Below are 11,382 nucleotides of genomic sequence, written 5' to 3'. Positions count from 1 at the left end.
CGTTACCTAACGTATAAGGAAACGTACGTCCTACGTACTACGAGTAACTTAGTTTAATTAGTTAGTTCTATAGTAAATAAATAAGTAGATATATATATATATATATATATATATATATATATATATATATATATACACACACATTAGGTATCGATACTTTCAATTATTCTGCAATCATCGACGGTTTAATGACTATGTTAGAAATTCTGTTTACTTTATCACGTTTATTATGAAAATTTGCAAGTAAAACCCAATGACATTTCAAGCGCGTCATATATATACGTATGCACAAAGAAACCCTCATATTATATTTTGTTTACAAATTGTTCTAATACTTTAAAGATTACGTATGCATGCCTTCTAAGCATATTGTGATGAAAAAACTATCTTATACAATATCAATTTTATACAACATACACAACAACATAAAAAAGTTTTATTATTTTATATTAAAAATTGAAGATTTTATATTGTTGATGAGACTAGCTTTAGAACAATATTTTAAATTTTTAGATAATAAAAAAATATGTAATTTAAAAAAACATCTAAGAAAAAACGTAATTTACATACATACATAATTATATACTCATCTATTTATTATAAAACCAGGGATGAAATTGTAATAATATTTTATGTTCTATAATAATATTATAATTTAATATACTTTGTTAGAAAATATGACAATGTTTTCGTAAATTTATGCAATCTGTTCTTTATTACTATTTTTTTCTAGAATTATTTGAAAATAATAAAAATAAAGTAATAAAAAAGGTAATAAAAATTTGGAGCGGATCATATATAAAACTCTAACAAGAAGCTCTTTGATACTCTTACTGCTTTGCTTCCACAGAAATTGCTAGATTCTGCGTATGTAACATGTAGGTGCGCGCGCGCGCGCGCGCGCGTGTGTGTGTGTGTGTGTGTGTGTAGGCATATGTATGTGTTAGGATTCAGCGACGCTTACGAAATTTACATACGTATTACAACTGCGTCTATACGATTGCCTGCTACATCCACTGTTTTTAAGTTGTTTCCAAGGAACAACTGCGTCATAACGTTAAACGTTATTAGCTATTTTCGTAGAAGCATAACTTAAATTACGTGTGCACGCCTCGTACGTCGTAAAATATTTACGTGGGTCACACGAACGGAAAATTATTCCGGCGGCATTCCTTATTAATATAAATGTCGTAAGATAATAAACACATCCAATAAATTCGCCGATACAACATTAAGAATTATTTCTTTTAAATTTCTAAGTGGTCTTCCCACACAATCCGTGATTTATTTTTAATTCACTCACGACCTATGAGATAACATGTCTTCATGAAAAGCGAAAAGTCTAAAAAATATGGATTCTACTTTGGAATGATGATTTTGTTGCGTTGTATTTTTAATTCATCAATTGCTGTTTATTTGATAAACTGAAACTCAACTTTGTTTTATTTTTCTAAAAGTTTAAATTTCTTCGGAATGAAAAATTCATTATTAATTACATTTCTCTTTTCGTATTTTATATGTATATATAAAACTTTTATACTATGTTGGTTTTTGAAAAAAAAAAATCTTTTTGATTTAACTCTCCAAATGAAATATATAATTCACGGTATTGCATAACAATTATATTATTGGGAAATTATAACATTGATATTAAGTAACAACTTTTAGTTGTCATGTCAATTGGAATACAACATACATTATATTATATTTACTGAGTCTAAAGTAATTCTTCATTTACATTTCAAAATCTTAGATTCTTGCACGAATTTTTTAACGCGATATCTTTAACGATATTTCTACTGTTTGTTTTCAGAGAGCGATCTGGACCACAAGTTCCAATCTCCAAACCGTTTCCGATTATCCTTCAACCTAAGCAGGATACCTAGCGGCGAGATGTTGCAGGCAGCGGAGTTGAGTTTAACGCGTGTTGCGGTGGCGGATGTCGAAAATGTAAGCGCGGAACATAAACGTGGCCGGATACTGGTGTACGACATAATACGGCCCGGCGTGAAGGGTCATAGCAAGCCGCTATTGCGGCTGATAGACAGCAAGGTGATCGATGCGACGAAGAACGCCACGATTAATCTGGATGTACATCCAGCCGTGGTGAGATGGATAGAGAATCATCAGGATAACCACGGGCTGCTGGTGCACGTGACTGGTGCGCTAGCCCGTACACGAGAACACGTGCGACTGAGACGGGCCGTCGATGAGCACAAGGACGCGTGGGTGGTGAGTCGGCCGATGCTCTATACGTACATGGACGACGGCCGTTATGAGATGGCATCCGCGAATCAGATACTGGACCGACGGGCCAGGCGAGCCACCCTACGGAAGAATCGGCGGAAGGACGGCCGCGAGAATTGCCGGCGGCATCCGCTCTACGTCGACTTCGCGGACGTCGGCTGGAACGATTGGATCGTCGCGCCGCCCGGATACGACGCCTTCTACTGCCACGGTGATTGCCCGTTTCCTCTGGCGGACCATCTGAACTCGACGAATCACGCGATCGTGCAGACCCTCGTTTACTCAACAAAGCCGACAATGGTACCTAAGGCATGTTGCGTGCCAACCGCGCTCAGCTCGATATCGATGCTTTATCTAGATGAGGAGAATAAAGTAGTGCTGAAAAACTATCAGGACATGGCAGTCCTTGGATGCGGTTGCCGTTAAGACAGCACTATTTTTATTCTATACGATCAACGTAATCATTAGTCGAGCAAGATAAGTTGAAGTATTATCTCACACAGCGCCATGTCTGAAATCGGAACATAAGACGTCTATTTTTTTTATTTTGTACGGATTTCCGACCCAATTAGATGAATTTATCGCACAGGTCGTATTATGCGATAAATTTGTGTATTTGACTTCCTTGGGGAACAGAAATCATACGATGTTGACAGTTAATACCTTTCAAATCGACGTTTGTCTAACGTCAAGCCTTATGCCTTTTTATATCTTAATCAGCCCTGATTTAACAAGAATATCATTTATACACATATTGGAGCGATATTGCTTCTTGAGTGAAGATACGTATTAGTTCTTAATCATTAGATGGAGCGATGTTCTTCTTAAATGTAGGAAAACCATGTACAGGTGGAATCGAATTTGGATCCACAGATCACGCGAGTTGACCGCCCAGAGCGTAAAGCCACTTCAACTCTCTCCATGAGACGTCTTATGTCCCGATTTTGGACATGCGTGTTGTCTGAGATTAGGGGTACGGTCAACGATGTTATAAATATTTTGAAGCAACTAATCTTTGATTGGTCAATTTGTAAAATTCTTTCTTCAAAGCATTTATAAAGACTTGGATCGCACCTTAGGACATGGCGGTCCTGGATCATGGACTGACGTTGAGGCTCTTGACTACATCATACGGTCTCATTTGCTTGCACGCGAGACATATTGGCCAGTAGTCATAATTCTTATTTCAAGATCGTCTTAGTAATGTTTTAAGATGCTAATGTTTCTGTAATTGATTTATAACACCTTGAGACTGTATTTAGACGATTTTAAATATAACAATCGACAATGAATACTGGCCATTTGATGTCGAAATAATGAAATAATGCGAAAAGATGAAGAAATGAAAAAGATAAGGATTATTTAATCTGCGTGCCATAGACCGATTCGCAGTTTTGTATGTGCTCGCTACCATTTTTACTGGATAAAAAAGATTTTTGACTTTTTTTTAGGAGACACAGTCGACACAAGTATTTTGTCTTTACCATTCATTGAATGTCGAAAAGAATAAAACGAAGTTGATGTTGACTGTATTTTCTAAAGAGAAAACAGTCTTAGAATGAAACAAGTAAAATTATTGTAAATTGTATATTCTTAAAGGAAGAAAGGACAGAATTTATCATCAAAAAGAATAGTGTATGATAAATTTAATCTGTTGCTAGACATGATAAATGATAATAAAATAGAGATAAACGCGAATGATATTATATTGCTATTCAATAACGAGATTGACATTGAAAGCATTCATCGAAAAAAGTTTTTTGTAGAATCATTATTTATATAAAATTGTAAATTGAAGATTACTTTTAATCGAATATAAAAAGGTCGCTCTTTAAATCTTAAGATTACGAAATCGAAACTATCTTTCTTTTTTCTAAGATTTTATAATGTCTACTATTTATTCATTTTTAATATGTGCAAATTTTCACTCGTTTTCTCATGCGATTATTATATATGTGAAAAATGTGAATATTAACGGGAAGTATCATGAGAGAAAAATTCTAATTCAGAAGAAATTAGACTTGAAATGAAGGGAAATAAATTGTAGATAATTCATTGATTAAAAGATTCATTCATTAGATCTCGATATAGATCAGTTTTAAATAGATCTTATAGCCTTTGACCTCTATCGGAAATGAGACGATTGATGTTAACTTCTTTTTTCCTCAAGTAGAATTTTTTTCTTAAATAGAATCTCTCCATTCTTTTGAGATCGCCGGAACTGAATTATCCCACCATTCTGAAATAACTTGTCGAGCCTCACTTTCGCTCTAATGGTATCTGACCACGTGGTTACATGGTGTATGCAGTGAAAGATAAAAAAAAATTCAATTTACAAGAAGGCAGTTGTCTCAAAATCAGGGTAAAAACTTTTTTTTTTTAAATAAAACATATTATGTTTTTTCTTAAATATATTTTTAATGCTTCAAATATGCTTTAAATTGTATAAAAGAAATATATCAAAAACATCAATTAAGCATGTTTTAAAATTGTTTAAAACGTTACTCAAAACGGAGAGCTTCTATTGTGATTAGTGGATCCGTTTGGCATAATATGGATTGATCTGATTGTCTGTCTGTTAAAAAATACAAATTAATCAAGAATAGTTGACCGTTAGCTTCTAATCATCATTAAATTCAACTGCGAATTGTAACAGAAACAAGTGACAATTGTGATAGTTATCGGGTTATTGCCAGAGTTTATTGAGAACGTGACGATAAGAATAGCTACTCGTTTAGCAGGCCCAATTGAGAAAATGATGATAAGAATAACTTCTATTTAAGAAAGTGATGGCCGAAAAGTACAATTTTGCGAATTAACATCCACCAAATATTGTTCGGATCTTCGTAATGCGGAGGATACAAGCGTGCACGAATGTTTTCGCGTATGACTGTCGCATTCTTCATTTACATTCTTTATTAGGGGTTTTGTATTTTTTGTTTGTGAAATTGTTCTTTGAAACGAATTCTACTGAATCTCTCAGTAGAATACTAATTATAAATCTAATTAATCTAACCGCGCATATTTAATTTTTATTCGATTGTATTAGTATATTCATATCAGGGAATAAAACGTTATTATAAATTATGAGAAGATGTATATTATATATTATATTCGCGTAAAGAAAGAGCTGCCATTGTAATGTTTAATTCAATAGGATCTGCGAAATACACTTCATATATTATTATTTAACAATAATATACATATTGATACATGCATTGTCTCAATAAGTACGTGAAGAAAAATACGTTACGATGCAATGTAAACTTCGAATAAAAACATTTCATCGATTAAAATGACTGCTCTTTAAATATTTGTTTTCTTTTGAAATAAATTGGAATTTTATTTACTTTAAACGCGCTCGATTTTATCTATCAAGCTTTCATGATACATGAATTTTTAAAGAGCGAGATAATACAATTAATTAAATTTAACATATCTCTAAAGGCAAATTATATCGAGTGATAAAAATATATATAAGCGAGATATGTAACTTTTTATATACTTGCGCAATCACAAACTCATATAATGCGTTAGATGTCAATTCGATATTCGAAAATGAGATGAATGGTGTGTGTGAAAATAAACGCGATACAAGTATGAAGTGATTAACGTCGGCAAATATTGCACATCACTAACTATAACATATCACACTGCGAGAAACATTGTAACACTTCAGCAAGTGAGCAATGAAATCACGTGTCGGAAATACGCAATTAACTAATGATATTTTCAGCGATGTAGAAATGTCTCTTCTACACGCGATGAATTATCAACGGAGGCAACGTTGACCGTTTTTGTACTGGAAATGTACATGAATGGGTACCTCATCGTGGTCGTTGGATCGCATTAACGTTTCCGCAATGTTGTCATAGTGTTTTAAAAAGACTAAAGGGACAGGGCAGCAAATTAGATGCGCAAATCGGCATGTCCGGTTACGCACTAACACGGAGCAACGAAGAGTATGCATTCCGTCTCTTTAGATACGAGTGAATGCATATTTATGTAAATCCTGCCGCCGCGAATAGATTGTACCTGCCTAAGGATTACTCTATTTATTTTTTTTCTTTTCTTTTTGCCAAAAGATTTTGAACACACGTGTATATTTGTACAGAAGTGTTATTGATAAGCGAATGCCATTGTAAAATGTGTAAAATAGATAAGATAAACGAGTCTGTGTAAACATTGTAAATAATATATTGTAAAGTGTCGTGCGATATGTATATTCTTATATATTTTACTATTATCTTCCTAGTTTCACACGATTGTATACAGAGAGTGCGTGTGTAAATATTAAATAAATTTAATACAGCAATAACGAAAATATATATTTTATGCTTTTCCAGATCATATTACAGCAGACATCTTTAACAAATAACAGCACATAATCGAATAATAAGTGCACAAAGTATCTAACTCACACAATTTGTATAATTTGAAAAGTATATTTAATTTGATTTTATTTATCACAGTAATTACAGTTAAAATTGGTGAAAACGACAGCAAAAATTGAATGCACAGTGGCTAATTATTTAAAATACTTTATAACGCAGCGACTGTAGCTGTGTTCCGATATACACTGTCAGTATTGAAAATCTACAGTATGCATAATGTGAACTATATAGATTTTCAGAACCAGCAATGTATATCGGAATACGGCTTATGTAGCAATACTATTTATCATCTAAAAAGTACGTTTAATATAAAAAGACACAATATCTCAGAGTGTATCATTGAATAAGAATTGTATCAATCTTATATATATCGTAAAACATATCTTTCACGTGATAATTTTTATACAATTTTTTTTAAGTCACACATCGGTGTTTTTCACGAGATTGAAAATCCTGATTCCATATAGATTAAATTATGTGTATGATAAAACTTTTAATTATTCGAATATTTAGCGTATTTTTTGTATAAAAATATTAAGTATTATATGCTTTGTATAAGAAAATTTCGATTTTTTTGTGACAATATTAAAGACTTGTCAACTCTGATTAAGTCCAGGTCCATGAAGTTCTATAAAGCTTTCAAGTGAACGTGGAACGTTACCACGATACGGTAGATCATAAGTCTTAATTGCTTTGGCTGCCATACACGTTAAGGACAATTTGGTCCGAGTACGTAATATTATTTTAGCTACACCTGAAATAGAAATTAAATTGAATTTTGGCCAAATAATCACATGATAACGAAATACGCAAATCAGTAATAAAATTTGCAAATTTACCCGTAGTAACCGCATCGTACGGGGTATGACCTCTATTATTTACAGTATCCATATGTGCTCCAGCTTCAATCAGATCTATTATAATTGAATGTAAGGTCGCAAAATCGCTGAAAAAAATATAATTTTTAAAATGATCAAATCTGTATTGGTATAAAGTTGGGTAATATTAATTTTAAGCATACCTAATTGCTTTACTGTAACCAACAATAATGTGAAGCGGCGTATTTCTTTCGTTATCCATCGCATTTATGTCAGCACCGCAACGAATCAATAATCGTGCTGTAGCTGCACATGGAAATCTGGAAACCGAGTAAATAATTTGTTCAATACTAATCTTGATTGTTAATCCTATTTTAATATGGCATTTAATATAACATACTTGCAGACATCATTAGTATGAAAATCGTCGACAGGAGTTTCAGCATTCACAGCAAGATGTAGTAAAGTCTGTCCATCTTTCAAACATACTTTTAACGCACATAATTTGTGTACTAAATGATGTGCCTGTGTCAAATCTGATTCATCACTGTTTCCATTAAGAGTCATCAGTTTTGTCAGAATCGTTAAAATGTATAGAGTTGTTGTAATATTCGATTCCATCTCTTCCTATGAAGACATTATTTCTAAATATATAGAGATATGTTTTTGTTTGTCACAGTAATATGATATAATCGCATGCACTAATCTAGTCTATTATGTCGACATATTCATAAAAATACTTCATGTAATTTACCTATTATTGTTTTTTGCTAACATAAGCAGAACTATAGCATTAGCTATGCAAGCGAAAAAAACCTTAAATATCGCAGGAAAATATATTGTCGAGTGCAGACATACTAGACATCACTAATGCATATGATTATAGTGTAAAATGTAGTCCATGAATCAAAGTCTCTTTTATTGAACTTACAACACATTGATCGATGTCATCCTTAGAATCCGGATTCTGGATTTTGACCTTGTTTCTATTCAACTCTGTTACGCTTGCTTCCAGAACATTTATCACTTGAGAAATATCTAGATCGACGCCTACGTGTATCATTTGCGAGAAAACTTGCGCAAATCGAAGGAGGTCTGTTACAACGGATATATCATTGAGTTGTCGTAATTTCAAAGCGTGCAACCACAAATCTATACATCTATCAAATCTGGCATTATCCGCAAATATAGCGCCTCTGAATACTATAGGATGTGGTAGTTCCGGATTATGGAGGCCTGAAAAGCAAACAGTATTAGTTTTTGTAAAAAAGGAAACGCAATCTTATTTTATAATACAAACATGAAACACATATTTACCTAATATTCTCTCCCGAATAGCAAGCGATTCCATATGTATAGCATTGGGATTGAATTTGATACTTTCTAAACTTTCGATTGTTTCGCATTCTTTCCAGTTCTCATATGCTTTCACAGTTGAACCTAGTTGCTTATGTATAATATTTTCAGTATCACTATATCTAGAAACGAAAAAAATACGCAACATAAAATAGTGACTCGGATAGATAGAAATAAATGTTTATTCTTTTACCTTAATTGCATTGCCTTCCATAAATACGTGTATGCCATATTTAGACTATAATTATCTTTATCATTAGCGTATGATGCTCCAAGTAATTCATAAGCATCTATTTTTTCTTCCTTTGTCACTTCTGGCCTTTTTACTAGATATTCAACGACTTCCTCACGTGTCCGTTCGGCAGCCGTTATTAAAGGCGTCATACCACTCACATTCTTCGTCATTTGCGCTCCATACTTCAACAGCTCGTATACGATAGTATTGTGTCCACATTCAGCAGCAAAATGCAATGCCGTTGCCCCACAATAAGCTTTCTTGTTTGGATCTGCCGCTTTGTCTAATAGAAAATTAACCTGAATCACAGAAAAAAATGGGAAAATTTACGTAACAATAATGCACAATAAACACACGACAAGCAATGGAGTTTTTGTAATAGCATACTCACAATATCCAAGTGTCCTTTGTACGATGCTATCATGAGGCAAGTATTGTTAAACATATTGGGAATATTTATATCTGCTTGATGATTGATCAAATATTTAACAATGTCTAAACGTCCATTAAAGCATGCTGCTCGAAGCGGGGTAGAATTAGTCTTCGTTGTATGGTTGACATTTGCTCCTGCCTTCACGAGAGTTTTAAGAACGTTTAAGTGTCCTGCTCCTAAAATCAACATAAGTTATTAGCACTACAAATTTATTATAATATTCTGTTTACATATATTATTCTTTTAATATACCTGCTGCAGCCCAAAGCGCAGTAGCTCCTTCGATAACGTATCCATTGAATTTCACCGTTCCTTCCTGTTCTAAATCAGGTTTAAACTTGTCAAGCAACATTCTGACTACTTTGTTATGTCCATAACGCGCGGCAACTATTAAAGGTGTGCACCTTTGTCCATCATCTTCTAGAACTTTCTATAAATATAAATTCAAATACAAATCTAAATATTGGTTGCGTTCAGCAGAAAAAACAGCTTTGCAATTGTTACTTAAATATAATTGATTTATACATTTAGATCCAGTGAGGAACTAAGAGCAAGACCAATCAGTTAAAAAATTTTACAATTACAATTGCAAAGCTGCTTTTTCTCTTGAACGCAACCATTGTTATATAAATATAATTGCACTTTTTTAAAATCCCGATTAGTTATAAGCAAACTATTTTTTATTATTTAATAAATTGATTATTTAATAAGAAAAAATTAAATATGTTATATGTTTAAATTAAAAAATAAAAATTTGAGAAATTACATAATATTTTATACATAATTTGCATAAAGATTTATAAAATTAATAATACTATAACAATAATGTTTGTAATATAAAAAGAATTTAAAATCTTATAACCTATATTACAAATAACATCTACATAGTTTTCTTTGCATATGCACATATCTAAATAAGTGTTGCAAGTTGTCCTGAATAATTCTTTGGGTATCATGACACAGATGCATTTTATATTTATATAAGAACAATTTAGTCTGAAAATTTTAATTATGTATATGTTGATTAGTAAACATACGTTTAATATTTTTTTCAATTTAAGTATAGATAATATACAATTCAATGTTCATCATATTGCAATAAATAAAACTATTTTATAAAAAAGAATTTAATTAATTAAATAAAAATATATTAAACCACAGGTAGTTCAATTAAAAAACCTGTTGATAAAAAACCTGTTGTTATTTGTAAAGAATTTACATTAATTATATGTCTGACTGAAGTGTTTAATAAGTACACACATACATTGTTAATACATGTATATGGATGTCCTCAATTTGATGACATAAATCAATACAAGTATTGTTCGTTTTTGTTACTCATGGAATTGCAAAAAGCAGAAATTAATGTTTGTGTTACTATTGTCCATTTTCAATGTAGATTAATTTTAATCTTGATACAATTTATGTTTCATCTTTTTAATTCTTAAAAAAAATTGGAAAAAAATAAGAGTAAGTTAATTTGGAATTAAAATTAATCTACAATGATGGAAGTAGGCATAAATGAAAGTACTCTATATTTGCTAACAATAGTGAACACATTTTTCATTTTTTCTTTCCCTACAATCTTAAATTATTGTATATATCTATTAATAAGTACCTAAAATCAATGAATTTTATGCTTTTAATGTAACATATGCATAAAAATGCCTTATTTTAAAATGCCTTATATCATTTCTTTCTTTTTATGTAAAAAATGGAATAGTTCATAATTCAAATATTAATTGAATAAAAAACAGCAAATGATTATATACAGGATGATTCGTTTTAACAGATAATTATTTCGAAAATATTTAATTCTATCAAAAGNTATGCTAAATAAAAGTTGTATATATATATATATATATAGTGTGTATATATATATATATATATATATATATA

At 31.7% G+C, this 11,382-nt stretch overlaps 2 protein-coding genes across 2 annotated transcripts in view; one reads left to right on the top strand and one right to left on the bottom strand.

The window, feature by feature from the left end:
- LOC105627064 (protein decapentaplegic-like) overlaps positions 1–2,673 on the top strand; it is a 6,788-nt gene extending 4,115 nt beyond the window's left edge. Inside the window, exon 2 of the mRNA XM_012208342.1 lies at positions 1,814–2,673. Coding sequence (XP_012063732.1) covers positions 1,814–2,673 — 860 coding nt within the window. The remainder of the gene's footprint in view (positions 1–1,813) is intronic.
- A 4,564-nt stretch (positions 2,674–7,237) lies between these two features.
- The window catches only part of LOC105627063 (protein fem-1 homolog B-like), a 4,666-nt gene continuing 521 nt past the window's right edge, over positions 7,238–11,382 (bottom strand). The window contains exons 2-10 of the mRNA XM_012208341.1: positions 9,736–9,913; positions 9,442–9,659; positions 9,009–9,349; positions 8,777–8,937; positions 8,391–8,695; positions 7,860–8,086; positions 7,663–7,779; positions 7,481–7,587; positions 7,238–7,395 (exon numbers count right to left, since the gene is read on the bottom strand). Of these exons, the coding sequence (XP_012063731.1) occupies positions 7,238–7,395; positions 7,481–7,587; positions 7,663–7,779; positions 7,860–8,086; positions 8,391–8,695; positions 8,777–8,937; positions 9,009–9,349; positions 9,442–9,659; positions 9,736–9,913 (1,812 nt within the window). The remainder of the gene's footprint in view (positions 7,396–7,480; positions 7,588–7,662; positions 7,780–7,859; positions 8,087–8,390; positions 8,696–8,776; positions 8,938–9,008; positions 9,350–9,441; positions 9,660–9,735; positions 9,914–11,382) is intronic.

Source organism: Atta cephalotes, assembly GCF_000143395.1.
Source record: "Atta cephalotes unplaced genomic scaffold scaffold00008, whole genome shotgun sequence".
In the NCBI taxonomy this organism is placed as follows: Eukaryota; Metazoa; Arthropoda; class Insecta; order Hymenoptera; family Formicidae; genus Atta; species Atta cephalotes.
The sequence above is the reverse complement of the archived record's forward strand: the minus strand, read 5'-3'. Positions and strand labels throughout refer to the sequence as shown.